Below are 17,690 nucleotides of genomic sequence, written 5' to 3' on the forward strand. Positions count from 1 at the left end.
ATGCCAGACAAATCTACTGCAGTTCTTTGAGGGGATAAATAAGCAATTGGACCAAGGTGACCCAGTAGACATTATATATCTAGATTTCCAAAAAGCCTTCGACAAGGTGCCCCATGAACGCTTACTGAAGAAACTGTGGAACCACGGGGTGGATGGGGACGTGCACAGATGGATCAAAAATTGGCTGGCGGACAGGAAACAGAGGGTAGGAGTAAAGGGGCACTACTCTGACTGGATAGGGGTCACAAGTGGTGTTCCGCAAGGGTCAGTGCTGGGACCGCTGCTGTTCAATATATTTATTAATGATCTAGAAATGGGGACAAAGTGCGAAGTTATCAAGTTCGCGGATGACACAAAACTCTCCAGCAGGGTCAGAACTGTTGAGGAATGCAAAGAACTGCAGAGCGACCTGAACAAACTGAGTGAGTGGGCAAAAAAATGGCAGATGAGCTTCAATGTGGAGAAATGTAAGGTCTTGCACATAGGGAAAGGAAACTCCATGTACAGCTACACGATGGGAGGGAGGGTACTCGGGAAAGGCAGCCAAGAAAAAGATCTGGGGGTATTGGTAGATAACACAATGAAGCCGGCGGCACAATGTGCAGCGGCCTCAAAAAAAGCGAACAGAATGTTGGGCATTATCAAGAAAGGTATCACTACCAGAACGAAGGAAGTTATCCTGCCACTGTATCGAGCAATGGTGCGCCCACATCTGGAATACTGCGTCCAATACTGGTCGCCATACCTCAAGAAGGACATGGCAATACTCGAGAGGGTCCAGAGGAGGGCAACGAGGATGATAAAGGGTATGGAGAACCTTTCATATGCCGAACGGTTGGACAGGCTGGGGCTCTTTACCCTGGAGAAGCGGAGACTGAGAGGGGACATGATAGAAACTTATAAAATCATGAAAGGCATAGAGAAGGTGGAGAGGGACAGATTCTTTAGACTAGCAGGGGCAACTAAAACAAGAGGTCATTCAGAAAAACTGAGAGGAGACAGATTCATAACAAATGCAAGGAGGTTCTTCTTCACTCAGAGGGTGGTGGACACCTGGAACGCGCTTCCCGGAGAGGTGATAAGACAGAGTACAATTCTGGGGTTCAAAAAGGGACTGGATGACTTCCTGGAAGCGAAGGGGATTACAGGGTACAGATAGAGTTACCTTACAGGACATTGAGCGAATGGGGTATGGATATTTTAGGTTAGGTAGGGAACACTTCCAGGTCATGGACCTGGGGGGCCGCCGCGGGAGCGGACTGCCGGGCACGATGGACCCCTGGTCTGACCCAGCAGAGGCAATGCTTATGTTCTTATGTTCTTATGTGCTTATGTTCTTATGTTCTTATGTTCTTAATTTTACTTCAATGTATTTTAAACAATCCTTCCCTCCCCTACGTTAACCTAAATTCATCTAGGATTTTTTAATATTTGACAAAATATTGTATTTATTTATTTTAATTGTTTTTTGCAATTTTTTTTTTATTGTACACCGTTTAGACCAGTGGTCTCAAACTCGTGGCCCGGGGGCCACATGCGGCCCGCCAGGTACTATTTTGAGGCCCTCGATATGTTACCATTGTTCTGGAACGTTGCCCTCCTCACTTCTGCAACCTCATGCAAGCGCTTTCCTGCATCTATACGCAATTGTGAGGTGGAGTAGAGAGAACAATTGCATACAGACGCAGGAAAACACTTGCGTGAGGTTACAGCAGTGAGATGGGCAACATTCTAGAACGTAAGGTAACCATTGGAGTCAGTGCAGCTTGTGCGTGTGTACTTAATCTCATGAACTCTTGCAAAATTCGGCACCTCTCCTGGCGGTGACTGCTTGATGTAAGATGGCGGTTGTGTCCGGTGCTGGAGGAGGTGAGAGCTGAAGGCGGTTGCGGATGCGACCACCGGACACTTAAGTTACAAGTCAGATATTGATTCTCCCCTCTACAAAAAACCTAGAGGACTACACCAAAATCTTCTCTCATGCAGTTGATACTTTAGATTAGAATCTAAATCACAATTTTGCATGAGGTAAAACTCTTTATAATTTATAAAACTTTCGTTAATTGCTTCTGATCATTTCAGCTATACACAGCTGAGAGCAGTGCAACATGCAGAAAGTGAAAAACTATCTAAACTTCACTTTCTGCATGTTGCACTGTTTTCAGCTTGTATAGCTGAAATTATCAGAAGCAATTAAGGAAAGATTTATAAACTATAACGAGTTTTACCTCATGCAAAGGGTGACAGGACTAAATCGCGCGAGACAATGGCGCGCTGACAACTGAGCGCAGACAACTGAGCGCAAGGTTGACGGCACGCCGAAGAAAAGCACTATTTTAAAGGGCTCCGACGGTGGGTGTGGGGGGGAACCCCCCACTCTACTTTACAGACATTGCGCTGGCGTTGTGGCGTTGTGGAGGGTTTGGGGGGTTGTAACCCCCCACATTATACTTAAAACTGAACTTTTTCCCTAAAAAACAGGCATATGATGGAAGTGATAGGCATGCAAATTTGCTTCATGCATATTCATTAGGGCTAGCCTGAAAACCCAATTGGCCTGGTGTTCCTCCAGGACAGGGTTGGGAACCACTGTTCTAGCGGATGCAAGGTGCTGAAACAGTGCAGACATTAGCAGATTTGCATAAAAACAACTTGGCACCCATTCATAGAATAGCGACTAAGTGTTTCCATGCACATCTGGAAGGAGGTGTGGCCACTGGAGGAGCATGGGTGGGTCATGGATGTTCCCATAAAATGCACGCACTGCTATGGAATAGTGCGGATCTACAGTCAAATTGCATGCCGGAATTTACACTTGGTTTCAACTGGTGTTAACTCCGCACGCCCAAAGTTGGGTGTGGATCCCAGCACTATGCACCGTGATCCTTTATTACTACTACTACTATTAATTATTTCTATAGCGCTACCAGACGCACACAGCGCTGTACAGAGTCACGAAGAAGAAAACAGTTCCTGCTCAAAAGAGCTTACCATCTAAACAGCGAAGACAGACAAACAGGATGTCATGGATAAAGTTAAGGGAAATGGTTAATCTGCTGGCTGGGTTGGAGGGCAGAGGGGAGTACAGGATAATCAAGCCATTGTGACATCATTGAGGAGGTTGGCTCTTATTGGTGGAATGAGGCATTATGACATCACAATCTCAGCTCTGCTTCCCAAAGACAAACTCTTCACACTACTACTACTACTACTATGAATTATTTCTATAGCGCTATCAGACGCATGCAGCGTTGTACAGAGTCACGAAGAAGACAGTCCCTGTTCAAAAGAGCTTACAATCTAAACAAGCAAGACAGGCAAATAGGATGTCATGGATACAGTTAAGGGGAACGGTTAATCAGCTGGCTGGGTTGGAGGGCAGAGGAGTAGGGTTAAGGATTGAAGGTTACATCAAAAAGGTGGGTTTTCAGTCCGCTTTTAAACACGGGAAGGGGATTGACAGACAAACTCAGGTAATTTAATCTAGGCATAGGATCCTGATCCTGGAACACCTGTTATAGAATGCCATTCAGAGCTAATTTTTCTCAACGTTTAAGCATCATTTACTGAATCCAGTCCTTAATATGCAACTGCAAGGGGGTGTACATGGGGCAGATCATGGGAGGGGCACGGGCTTGTCTCCAATCTGCATGCATAATGAATAGAGTACAATCAGTTACATGCTCACTGAGTCTCATCAGTTACACCAGTCGCTGACTTAGCATAAATGATCAAATCTATCATTACGCATGCACGTGATGTCATCGCGTCGACATCTGCGCACTTCCAGATGCCTCGAGCCAGTGTCGTGGCTTGACAAACTTTACGAGTCACTGGGGGAGTCAATTCAGAGAGGTTTATACGAGCTTTGTAATGGTGTTTCAATACACATGTACAGGTGTTACAATATACGTAGAATAGGGCGGAGCGTGGGCAGGACTCACGCTTATATGCATAAAGTATATGACAATGTTTTATGTGCACATGTCCAACATTTATGCACATAGAGGGAAATTCTATAACCAGGAGTCAGTAGACTCCAGGTTGGCCCAAGGTATCAATTTCTTTTTTTTTTGTACTGAATTTGGAACACCATTTATAGAATTTTCCTCCTCAGTGTCTAACTTAAGCCGATCTATTTTGAATTTATCTCTACTGGTTTAATGCGTAAAAAGGTTCCTCAAGGGTCGCTGAGATACCTCTCAGAGGAGTTAAGAACATAAGAATTGCCGCTGCTGGGCCAGACCAGTGGTCCGTCGCACCCAGCAGTCCACTCATGTAGCGGCCCTTAGGTCAAAGACCAGTGCCCTATTTGAGTCTAGCCTTACCTGCGTATGTTCCGGTTCAGCAGGAACTTGTCTAACTTTGTCTTGAGTCCCTGAAGGGTGTTTTCCCCTATAACAGCCTCCGGAAGAGCGTTCCAGTTTTCTACCACTCTGGGTAAAGAAGAACGTCCTTACGTATGTACGGAATCTATCCCCTTTTAATTTTAGAGAGTGCCCGCTCATTCTCTCCACCTTGGAGAGGGTGAACAACCTGTCTTTATCTATTAAGTCTATTCCCTTCGTTATCTTGAATGTAGGATGGCCAACGTTGAGAGTTACTGATGTTACTCAAAATATATGAGAGGAGAAAACCACTTTAGAAAGATTTAAGCAGAATGTCTGTAAGGATGCCAAAGAACTGCAATTTTTGACCAAAATGGGCTTCTCTCTCTCATTTATAAAAAGTTGTCCGATTTATTATGAAAACTACATCCAGTGACTGATTTGCAGCATTTCTAAATCTCGGCTTTCATGCATCAAGGCCAATTATAAAAATCTGTGCCGAAATAGTCATAAGTTCACCTAACTCCTCCTGCAAGCCATATCTTCCAAATATCTACATGTTTCTACATTTAATTCTGCCCCTGATTCTATGGTTCAGTAATTTTACAGATTCGTTATTGAATGTCAGACAGATACAGCACTTTCTTGCATCTGTTCTGCAATATTAAGATCCATGACTAATCTTTACAAGATAAAAGCTCTCCATCATTTTGTGTTACAATATCCTTCCCTCTGTCTAACAACAACATTGATTTAATGCCAAGATGAGGGCTTCATAACAGACGTATTGAAGGAACTGGAGCTAATTTGGGATTATTAATGCAAGGGGTGAAGATGCAATCAGGACATTTTAATTTCTTACTCTTGTTTTTCTTTTCATTTTAATGTCTGTATAATTGTCTCATGTTGAAAGTGTAGTGTGTTTGGAAAATGTGCAAGGAGGTGAGTATTTTTACAAAACACTGTCAAACTGGATATAAAATTGAGAATTGAACTGGTGGCCATGCTCATCTATCCAAGATAGCTGAGTACAAAGGAAGAAGACAGCAAATACTGTCTTGGATAATGCAAGGCCCGGGAGCCAATGGCGGCCTTCGGAGACCTCTGGGGCAGTCCCCATTTTCTTTCTGCCCTTTATTCTGCTACTCTGTCTCTCTACCCAGCTCAGAACAGAAAGGGCAAAGTGGATGGGGCGAAGAGCCACAAACTTGAAGGACAAAACGTTTCTCAAAAGACAATGAATATGGTGGGAACGGAGGTCATTGGCACACACTGGTCAGTAGTGTCATGATTCCACATAGAAAGATATTTGGTGTGATGAAGCTACTAAGTAGTAGATTTAAAACAAACCAGGGAAAATATTTATTCCCACAACGTGTAATTAAACTCTGAAATTCGTTGCCAGAGAATGTGGTGAAATCATTTAGCTTAGCGGGGTTCAAAAAAGGTTTGGATAATTTCCTAAAAGAGAAGTTCATAGGACATTATTGAGATGATTTGGGGAAATCCACTGTTTATTCCTAGGATAAGCAGCATAAAATACGTTTTACTACTTGGGATCTAGCTAGGTGCTTGGGACCTGGATTGGCCATTGTTGGAAATAGGATTTGATGGACCTTCGGCCTGTCCCAGTACGGCAATTCTTATGTTCTAAAAGGAACATACAGGCAAGAGCGGGGAAGACAAAATACAATAGAAAAAATTAAATGGGAAGGAGAGGGAGACAGATGTGGCTCGGGTTATTAAAATGCCAGTTGGATCAGCCCATGTTTTTCACCAACTTCTTAAAAGCCAGTAAAAGCAGGTACTTGCTGGATTTCCATGTGAAAGAGAACACTTCCTTAATTATAGCAGACTTCCCTAGTAACGCTGACTACAGGTTTTTGCTTTGTATTAGAAATAACAGGATGAACTCCACTTTACATTTTCTTAGCTTCTCGCTAAGCGTGGCGTAATCACAGCACATTCAGGCTGCAACTGCTCATGGCGGAGAAATTTCCTGTTACGCTTCCTAGCAAATGAATGCAACCACATTATTTTAGGGTAATTACATCCTCACTCTGTGCACAAGAATATTTCATGCCCCGAATGCTATTAATTGTAAGCAGTTTTGTTCCACAGAATGTTGTTCGACGATAACGACCCAATTAGGATATTCGACAATTAGTGTGTTCACAGCAAATTTACTGCCACAAGAGCAGTTTGAGGTGCAGCAAATTGAAGCCTTCTTGGGTCTATGGTGGCATTTGCTCCTAAATGCCATTTTCAGGTAGTTTATAAGCTTTTCATAGTATTTATGCCACATTGGTTAATGGATGAATTGGAAGAATGAATGTGACTAAAATATGCCTTGAAATGCTTCAGGATCCCTCCCCCCCAAGTAACCTTTACAGACTTGGCCTTGAAATTTTATGAGCTGTGCTTGTGCGATACTGAAGGAAGAATACAAAGTCTTTGATTATCTGAAAACACAACAGCCTAAAACCTGGCTAGGTATCAAAACGTAAGCGTTGCCATACTGGGATAGACTGAAGGTCCATCAAGCCCAGTATCTTGTCTCTAACAGTGGCCAACCCAGGTCACAAGAACCTGGCAAGATCCCAAAGAGTAAAAAAAACTGATTTTGTGCTACTTATCCTAAGAATAAGCAGTGGATTTCCCAAAGTCCATCTTAATAATGGCTTATGGATTCTTAGGAAATTATCCAAGCCTTTTTTTTTTTTTTAACCCTGCTAAGCTAACCGCTTTCACCACATTCTCTGGCAATGAATGCCAGAATTTACCATATATATTTGAATATAAACCATGAGAATTCACGAGAGCCATTAAGGAAGCCGCTCAGCACTGAGCAGCAGCACCAAATCACGCGCCTGCTTGTGCTTCTCAGCGCGGAGGAAGACACTCACGGAAGCCTGTTAACAGCGGGGCAGGAACTTGGAAAGTTCGCTCCTGTCCGCTGCACCTCCACCGGGGATCTGCGGTAGAGGTATGAGGCTAGGGCAGGGAGGGAGGCAGGGTGCAGAGCCTGGGAGGGAGGGTGCAGAGTATGACGGGGGAGAGAAGGAAGGGTGCTGGGTGCAACTTCAACCCCCCTCCACCCAGTGCAGCCGAACCCCGACTGACCTTCCATCTTTCCCTCCCCGCCGACTGCGAGTGAGACCTACCTTCAACCGAAGCAGAGTCAGGCCAGCAGCACTCTAAAGAGGCTTCTTGGCCTTGTCCGTTGGGGATTTCACTCTGCCGCATTACTGATGTCATCAGTAACGCGGCAGAGTGAAATTCCCGATGGACAATGCGGCTTCATATAAAGGGGGTTAAGTTAGTCCAATATGATTTTGTTCTATTTCTACATATTACTTCATATAATGGAGGTACTGTATTCAATTGTTATATGGATAATTCATACATTTAATTTATTCCTGCTCTATGTTTGATCTAAACTAAATGGAGAGCAATGGTAGCATATACACTTCCCCCTCCCCATTCGCGGTTTCAGTAATCACGATTTCACATATTCGCGATTTTGGGGGGAGGGGGAAAAAAGAAAAAAAAACTCATCCTTAAGTCTTCCCCCCGGCATCCCGGCCTTACCTGGGGTCTAGCGGGCTTTCGGGGCAGGAGCGATCTTCCTACGCTCATACCCCGTGCAGATCGCCATTAGGAAATAGTTGCAGGGAGTTCCCGTCGCAGTCTCGAGAGACTATGGGAACTCACAGCAGCCATTTCCTAATGGCGATCTGCATGGGGCAGGAGCGTAGGAAGATCGCTCCTGCCCCGAAAGCCCGCTAGACCACCGGGTAAGGCCGGGAAGGCGGGAGGGAGGCGGGGGTGGGTCAGAGCTGGATATTCGCGGTTTTACGCCATTCGCGGTCTGGCTCTGTCCCTATCCTCCGCGAATCCGGAGGGAGAAGTGCAGTCAGTGCTGCTCACTCTACATATAGTGGCAGTGAATATATGTAATAATCCATATGCCATGGCTGCTGTTTAAATTGTGGTTGCCACTGCTGCTGAAAATCTGGCCCAGAAAAGATGCCCGATTCTCACAAAAGCAGCAGCTATGAAGCAGGGGTCCAGTCATCACACAGAGATGAAAGCCTGAAGAGGATGGACCACCTGTGCAAATAAACTCTATTACCATTCACTGCCCAGCTCCGAGTAAGCCATTCCCACTTCTGCTCAAGCTTCCACGGAACGTTTTTTTTTTTTTTTTTCTTGACGTGACAATGCAACTTATCACTGGGATGGTGTTTTTCTAGGCTTGACTTCCTCGGATTTCAATTAATCTTACCAGATCCTTGAAATTGGGGAGAATACAGTGAGGAAAGATGGTGGTCAGGGAACTGTGACTAATACTGCAAAAACCCATTTTGAGCACTTTTCAAAGAGCCTTCCAATGTCAAGTGCATCTCTTGTAGAACACAAGGCGTCATTTCTTTCCTGTGTGTTAGATTACAAGAACCTGCGCGGACTTTTTTTCCCCCCCTCTGTTTTCTTTTCGATGCTTACTGCAAAGGGTTCCTGTAATTCTCAAAAGGACCTCCTGTTAAAACTCAGTCAGGATTATGCATATTTGTTTTCAAAGACAGCAAAACAGAGTGTTTAAATATACTGTATTTTCACGTAGATAACGCGTGCGTTATACGTGGTTTTTACAAACCGCGCATAACCTTGCGCATTATACGTGTGAGCGCGTTGTACAAAATTTTTTTTACATAGTTTCCCCCCCCCCCGATTCATCACTCGGAAGGAGCGCTCGCACTCCCACCCCAAAGGACCGCTCGCATCCCCACAGCCTCCCCCCCTCCCCCATGGAGAAGCTGTCTACCTTGTTTCCAGATGCCAGCCCAGCTGCTTCCTCTGCCAGCGGTCCTGCCCCTTCTCATAGCCCTGTGCTGCGCTGCTTCCTCTTCAGGCGGTCCCGCCCTTTCTCTGACGTCAGAGAAAGGGCGGGACCGCCGGAAGAGGAAGCAGCGCAGCAGGGCTCAGAGAAGGGACGGGACCGCCGGCAGAGGAAACAGCTGGGCTCGCTGTCATCCAGAAACAAGGTAGACAGCTTCTCCATGGGGGAGGGGGGAGGCTGTGGGGGTGCGAGCATCCTTCGGGTGGGGGTGCGAGCGGTCCTTCGGGGTGGGAGTGCGAGCGCTCCTTCGGGGTGGGGGTGCGAGCGGTCCTTCAAGGTGGGGGTGCGAGCGGTCCTGCGGGGGGGTGAATCGGACATCGGGGGGGGGCATCAGGCTTTCAGGGTAGGGACAGAACTTCAAGGGGGAAAGGAGAGTCGGGGCGGGCGAAAAGAGAGTCAGGGTCTCCAGAGGAGAGTCGGGGCGGGCGAAAAGAGAGTCGGGGTCTCCAGAGGAGAGTCGGGGCGGGCGAAAGAAGAGTCGGGCAGAATGCGCGGTATACGGGTGTGCGCGGTATATAAAAATTTCTGTACATAAATTTGTGTTTTACGCGCGCTATACCCGTGTGCGCGTTTTACACGGGTGCGCGTTATCTACGTGAAAATACGGTACTGGCATTTCTACACTACATGCTATAAAAAAAAAAAATTGAGCTTGCAAGTATGAGACAATGAAGAGGAAAAAATGGATAGGAGAAAAAGAGAGAAACAAGGCAATACACAGAACAGCATATGGAGGAAAAGGACAAAGGTGTGCTAATGGGGCCATAACTGTTCCATGCTTCTTCTCAAAGATGCCCTCAACATATTCAATTATCCGACAGTCAAAGAATGTTAACTGGAAAAATGTAGGCTCCGGTGTTTGTCCAAGCTCCTAAATTCAAACTTTAGGCATCTAGACGAGAATTCAATGCCCAGCTTCTAGTTTCATTCCTCCAAACTGACCCCTCAGCAAATGTAGGCAGCTGGCAGAGGAGTGGAAAAGGAGCCTACAGGTTAGAGCAGTGGCTAAACTAAACTAAACCAAACCTTAAGTTTGTATACTGCATCATCTCCATAAAGATAGAGCTCGGCACAGTTTACAGGTAAATTCAATAAATGAGGGAAGGACATAATAAGAAATTAGAGGTTATGAAGAGGATAGCTAGCTTTACATTTTAAATAGATAGCTTTACGTTTTGGAGAAAAGCCAGGTTTTCAGATGCTTTCGGAATAATTGGAATGAGCCTAGGTTCCGCAGCGGGGCAGGGAGGTTATTCCAAAGCTCAGTGAATTTAAAGAAGAGGGATTTCCCTAGTTTACCTGCATACATAACGCCTTTTAATGAGAATGAGAATGAGAAAGAGAGAAAAAAAAGAGAGAGAGAGAAAAAGGAGAGAGAGAGGAAGAGAGAGAGAGAGAGAAAAAAGAGAGAAGAAGAGAGAGAGAGAAAAGAGAGAGAGAGGAAGAGAGAATAAAAAAGAGAAAGAGAGGAATAGAGAGAGAAAAAAAAGAGAGGAAGAGAGAGAGAAAAAAGAGAGAGAGAGAGAAAAAAATTAAGAGAGAAAGGAAGAGAAACTAAACTAAACTAAACCTTAAGTTTGTATACTGCATCATCTCCATAAAGATAGAGCTCGGCACGGTTTACAGGTAAATTCAATAAATGAGGGAAGGACATAATAAGAAATTAGAGGTTATGAAGAGAATAGCTAGCTTTACATTTTAAATAGATACCTTTATGTTTTGGAGAAAAGCCAGGTTTTCAGATGTTTTGGGAATAATTGGAATGAGCCTAGGTTCCGCAGCGGGGCAGGGAGGTTATTCCAAAGCTCAGTGAATTTGAAGAAAAGGGATTTCCCTAATTTGCCTGCATACATGACGCCTTTTTATGAAAATGAGAAAGAGGGAAAAAAAAGAGAAGAAGAGAGAGAGAGAGAGAGAGAGAGAAAGAGAGAGAAAAAAAAGAGAGAGGAGGAATAAACTAAACTAAACTAAACTAAACCTTAAGTTTGTTTACCGCATCATCTCCATAAAGATAGAGCTCGGCACAGTTTACAGGTAAATTCAATAAATGAGGGAAGGACATAATAAGAAATTAGAGGTTATGAAGAGGATAGCTAGCTTTACATTTTAAATAGATAGCTTTACGTTTTGGAGAAAAGCCAGGTTTTCAGATGCTTTCGGAATAATTGGAATGAGCCTAGGTTCCGCAGCGGGGCAGGGAGGTTATTCCAAAGCTCAGTGAATTTGAAGAAAAGGGATTTCCATAATTTACCTGCATACATGACACCTTTAAACGAGGGAAAAGATGGTTTGAGTATGTGGGCAGATCTGGTAGAGAACCGAGGGAACTAAATTCTATTCCCAATGTAGCCCCTTGTATCTCTGGGCAAGTCACCAAATACACTCCTCCCTCCTTATTCACGGTTTCGGCACCCGCAGTTTCGACTATTCATGGTTTTTGTTGCTGGGATCCCCCCCATATGAATCGATCTTACCTGGTGGTCTAGCGGCAACGCAGGACGGGAACGATCTTCCTACACTCCTGCCCCGTGCAGAGCCGTCATCGAAAATGGCTGCAGTGAGTTCCCGTGGACCCACGAGACTACAACGGGAACTCACGGAGACCATTTTCGATGACGGCTCTGCATGGGGCAGGAGTGTAGGAAGATCGTTCCCGCCCCGTATCAATGCTAGACCACCAGGTAAGGTCCGGGACGCAGGAGGGAGGCAGGGGTGGGTCAGAGTCGGCCGAAATGTTATTCGCAAATTTTCCATATTCTCGGGCCGGCTCTGTCCCTAACCCCTGCGAACGTCTGGTAACCCTATACATAAACTGCTTCAATTGTAACCACAGAAAGGCAATATATCAACTCCTATCCCCTATACACAGTGGTCCTAGCTCACACTCCTACTTTTCCAACTGTCAAAATCGCATCGGCAGGGGGATGCCGGGTGTGGGCGGGGCTGGGGGGCGGAACTGGGATTGCCTTTGGGCATGGCCAAGGGTCCGGGTTTTCCTTTGAGAAAATCTGGTAACCCTACATATTCCATAACTGGGGGGCCTGCAATTTTAAACTTACTCCTATGACAGGCTTAAATATCACAGCAGCCTTAGGGCTATTTAAGTCAGTGTTCTTCAACCTTTTTACACCTATGGACCGGCAGAAATAAAATAATTATTTTGTGGTCCAGCTGTTGAAGAACACAATACAATCTTATTAACAACACATAATGGTTAACCACAAAATTAAACTACACAAAGCACACTGACAGCAGATGTAAATTCTCAAAATTGACATAATTCAATCACTAAATTCAAAAATAAAATCATTCCCCCTACCTTTGTTGTTTTCCTCCCTCCATGCTAGCCTTACCTTCTGGCCTGCTCCCGCCTGGCCAGTTTATGCTGCCCCCGGTGTTATCTTCAGGCCGGCTCCCTCTTCCTCACTGATGCAATGCACAAAGCTGTGGGCAGCGGCTCCTTGCGCGACCCGTACCTCATCTGGAAGCCTTCCCTCTGACGTTGCGACATCAGAGAGAAGGCTTCCGGCTCAGGTGCAGGACGCGCGTAGGAGCCACTGCCCGTGTCTTTGTGCACTGAATCAGTGAGGAAGAGGGAGCCGGCTCGAAGATAACGCCACATCAATTGCACCGTGGACCAGCAGTTGAAGAACACTGTTTTAGGCCTGATGCACGTGCTGGCCCTGTGGACCGGCAAGAAATTTCTGTGGACCGGCACCGGTCCACGGACCGGTGGTTGAAGAACACTGGTTTAAGTCATGGTAAGGGGAAATTATCGCAACTTAAAGCCCTAGCTGCTTGATCAATACCTCCCCTAAATCTCCTAACCTTCCATCTCCCTTTGATACCTCATTAACTAATGTGTTTGATTTTAATAGGCAGTATTAGAAGCTACTGAATATCAAAATTCATGTACTAGAAAAAAATACTGAATTCTTGACTGAGATAATAGTTACGGTTGACTTTCCCGCTTGCCTGAAAAAGTGATAAATACTTAAAAGAAAAAAAAAAAAAGGGCTCATAAAATATTACTCTTATTGATGACCAGAATTTATGACAGCCTGACTTGATGGAGTCTTGTATTATGATCGATGGATGCATTTAGCTATTCTGGAGTTTAGAACTGCTTTGTATTTGTGGATGGGCCCAAGGGAATTTCACAGCGGATGACATCTCGGTGGAAGTCACAGCTCCATGCGAGAGTCTGTACACAGGGAGAAAGAATTAATATGTTAACCCGATGAATAAATATTTAAAGGTCATGCCTTTCACTGTAAATGGAAAAAAGAAACTTCTCCCCATGCAAGTGCTTTATAAAGATAGCTATCGCTTGATGGAAGTGATAGTGTCATTGTAAAAGTCTCTGGTGATGCCCTGTTTGGAATACTGTGTGCAGTTCTGGAGACTGCACCTTCAAAAACACATAAATAGGATGGAATCGGTCCACAGAGCTATTACAAAATTGGTTAGTGGTCTTTGTCTTAAAGCAGGGGTGTCTAACCCTGGGCCACATTGGCCGAAAAAAATGTTTCTGGGGCCGCGCAAATGCTACAGCAAGACAGAGGAGGGAGCCGGCAAGACGGTAAACACCCGGGGGCCGCACAAAATACTTCACGGGGCCGTATGTAAAGCATGTATTTTGTATGGAAAAAAGCTCCAAAAAAATTATCTGCCCATATTGGTAAAAACTAGGTGCGTGGAAAGAGTTTGCCTGTAATATACAGTATACACCCCCTCCCCCCCCATGTTGCTTTCAGAAAATAGGCTTGACACCTTTAGGGCTTTTCTTCTAAGCATTCTGTAATATAAACCTTACCTCCAGTATGTGACCTGCCTAACACACAATTTCATTTCTTTTAATAGTGATTTACAGACCATATTCCAGGACTCAGTAACAAGCAGCATACACAATGAACACGTAGCACCGAAATGCTGCTTCCAGCACTCACTCACCCTCCAGAGGACAGAACCTCGTCACCTTCTCCGGCATCAGCTTTCCCTGTTTGTGCTGGCAGTAAACCTCGGCAATTTCCTGGCGGCACTGCTGGGATTTAGCTCGGGCCAGGGCCGAGATTGTCTCCTTTCCTGATATCTCACATTTTGGAGGCAGGTCGTACTTAAGCTCGGGGGAGTTGCTCCCGCTCTTTCTGATGTGGTGCTGCTTGGAGGACCTGTGGCTGTCCTTTCGATGGCTGCTGCTATTCTTGGCAGTCCGATTGCTGTACTGTAACACTTCATTTGAGTTCTTCCCCAGTAGGGAATTTTCCCTCGCCTTTTCTTCCTGCTCCAGTTTCCGCTTTAAATGCTCTTTCTGTTTGCTAAGGGGCTTTTTCACCAGCCCCGGCTGGTGTTTTTGCCTCTGAGTTCTAGGAGCAAAGTTACTGTTGTCAATGTTTTCAAAGTCTTTCGGCACAGAGTTTTCGTTATTGCTGTCTGTTCGCAGTTTCTCTTTTGGTCGATGAGAGAAATATCCATTCTGCAGGAAACAGTGCAAATAAATAAAATCAGTATAATCATTAATGGGATCAAGCTAAAAAAAACATTTTCGAAGCAATTTTCAAACCTTTGCAGGTAGTTGCATACAGTGGTGCAGTAAAGAGGGGGGCAGTCCGCTGTTTTGGTGGGCGGAGCCAGTACCCGTCCTCCTCTCTGCCCCCTCCCCCGCTACACTATTTATTTATTTCATTTTCTATACCATTGTCCCAGGGGAGCTCAGAATGGTTTACATGAATTTATTTAGGTACTGAAGCATTTTTCCCAGTCTGTCCTGGCAGGCTCACAATCTATCTAATGTACCTGGGGCAATGGGGGGATTAAGTGACTTACCCAGGGTCACAAGGAGCAGCATGGGCTTGAACCCACAACCTCAGGGTGTTGACGCTGTAGCTTTAACCACTGCGCCACACTCTCCTTTCCCTTCCCCACTATCTCTTTTAATGTTTGCAGCATGAGCAGCAACTTCAATCTACTGCTCGAGCCAGCGTCAGTTCTTCCTCTGACATCACTTTCTGGATCCATGCCTAGGAAGTGACATCAGAGGAAGAGCCGACGCAGATGCGAGCAGCAGGCTGGGGTTGCAGCTCGTGCCGCCAACAATAAAGAGGTACGGGGAAGGGAAGGGGCGCACATGTGTGGCAGGAGGGGAGCAGGGAAGGAGCGGAAGGGGGTGGGATAGAGAAAAAGGTGTGGGAATAGCGCTACCGGCCCGGGCGCTTCTCACCCTCGCTATGCCATGGGTTATATACATTGTTCCAACAGGGGTCTCAAAGGCCCTCCTTGAGAGCCGCAATCCAGTCGGATTTTCAGGATTTCCCAATGCATATGCATGAGATCTAAGTGCATGCACTGCTTTCAATGCATATTCATTGGGGAAATCCTGAAAACCCAACTGGATTGCGGCCCTCAAGAAGGGACTTTGAGATCCCTGCAAGCTGAATGGAAGTCCTCCATTCTACTGCTGCCAGTGGAGGGGGGGGGAGAGGGGGTGCTTCAATATTGTGTTTTCAATCGAGAGGAAAAAGCAGGTACTCTGGAGTCTGCAGAGCTTGCCTGGCCCCATGTGATAGTGAAACAGCAGCTCCCACTGGCAGGACTGTAGTTGGAGGACTCCTGCTCATCTTAGAGCAGAGATCTCAAAGTCCCTCCTTGAGGGCCGCAATCCAGGAGGGTTTTCAGGAATTCCCCAATGAATATGCATTGAAAGCAGTGTATGCACATAGATCTCATGCATATTCATTGGGGAAATCCTGAAAACCCAACTGGATTGAGGCCCTCAATGAGGGACTTTGAGACCCCTGTCTTAGAGGGAACAGTGGTTACAAAACTGGCAAAGCCTTTGTACCAGTTCTCCAAGGAAAAGCATGCACATATATTCCTTTTCAAAACATTTCCCTTAGTCACAGATGCATCTGCTCTTACAAAATGGCTGCCTGTACTTCAAAAAGTAAGAGCAGATGCAGCCAAATGGCCTATCTAGTCTGCCCATCTGCAGCATCCACTATCTCCTCCTCTCCCTATTGGCTAATGCTCTTAACATTTGCATCTCCTCTTCCTATAGGCTAAGGCTCTTTACACCTGCATTGTGATGTCATAGAGCTTTATGGTTATAGAAACATGATGGCAGAGAAAGGCCAAATTGCTCATCCAGTCTGCCTATCTACAGTATCCATCATCTCCTCCTCTCCCTATTGGTTAAGGCCCTTTATACCTGCATTGTGATGACATAGAGCTTTATGGTTATAGAAACATTGAAACATGATGGCAGATAAAGGCTAAATGGCCCATCCAGTCTGCCCATGTTTTAAAGGTATTGTTTCATGTAGTGCAAGGGTCATCCACTATCAAGAGTGATGCGACTCCTGAAGCAGGCCTTGCGGCCGAAACACGGCTCGGATTGAGCCACTTTATCTAATAAAGATTTTTACATTGAACATTTGGTTTCCTCAAATATCCTTTCTGCCATCAGTGGACAGTCACCTCTGCTGTTTTGTTTTTGAGGATACAGACGCTAACCACTAGGCCGCTCTTGTAAAACACTGAGGGAATTGCAAAGGCCCCCACCTGAACATTTCAATTCCTGTTGACATGCTACATAAACTGGGGTTTCACTTATCCAGGTAAACAGATATCTTGGATTCAATACTAATCTGGTGTATAATTCCATAGGTATCAACCAGTGACATAATCACGGGTGGGCCCAGGCCCATTGAGAAGTAGCATACCTCTCATGCAGCTGGTGGGGCCTGGGGATCCCCAACAGCTACATGAGAGGTATGCTACTTCTCAGTGGGCCTGGGCATAATCAACCAGTGGCATAATCGCGGGTGGGCCCAGGCCCACCGAGAAGTAGCATACCTCTCATGTAGCTGGTGGGGATCCCCAGGCCCCACCAGCTAAAAACTCCCAACACCTCTCCCTCCCATGTATCTTTTAAAGCTCGGATCTTCATAGACAGCGAGCAACGCCACCGATACACTGCTCGCGCCAGATCCACAGACTTCCTTCTGACGCAGCTTGCCATTTATGCAAAGGCAGAAGGAAGGGCAGTGGCACCAGAGTGAGCAGTGTATCAGTCATGCTGCTCGCTGCCATAAAGATCTGAACTTTATAAAGTACACAGCAGCAACAGGGGGAAGGGATGAGAGAGATGGATTTCTGTGGCGGTTGCTGCAGCTCCTTGTGACCTTGGACAAGTCACTTAACCCTCCATTACCCCTGGTACAAACATAAGATTGTGAGCCCACCAGGAACAGGTACCTGTATATAATGTGTTCAGCGCTGCATAAATCTGGTAGCGCTAAAGAAATGATTAGTAGTAGTGAGAGACTGGATCGCCCCAGTAAGGAGAGGGAGAGAACAGATTGCCTGTGGGACAGAGTTCATCTACAACCTCAAAACTGGGTATCTGGCTACGCCCCTGGTATCAACATTTCAAAATGGTTTGGGGTGCTAAACAAAAAGAG

At 45.6% G+C, this 17,690-nt stretch overlaps 1 protein-coding gene across 3 annotated transcripts in view; it reads right to left on the reverse strand.

Moving 5' to 3' along the window:
* The window catches only part of XYLT1 (xylosyltransferase 1), a 400,948-nt gene that overhangs the window by 158,821 nt on the left and 224,437 nt on the right, over positions 1-17,690 (reverse strand). For all 3 annotated transcript variants that reach the window (XM_033914711.1, XM_033914709.1, XM_033914710.1), the window contains exon 2: positions 14,182-14,704. In XM_033914711.1, coding sequence (XP_033770602.1) covers positions 14,182-14,704 — 523 coding nt within the window. The remainder of the gene's footprint in view (positions 1-14,181; positions 14,705-17,690) is intronic.

This window comes from Geotrypetes seraphini, chromosome 11, assembly GCF_902459505.1.
Source record: "Geotrypetes seraphini chromosome 11, aGeoSer1.1, whole genome shotgun sequence".
NCBI lineage: Eukaryota > Metazoa > Chordata > Amphibia > Gymnophiona > Dermophiidae > Geotrypetes > Geotrypetes seraphini.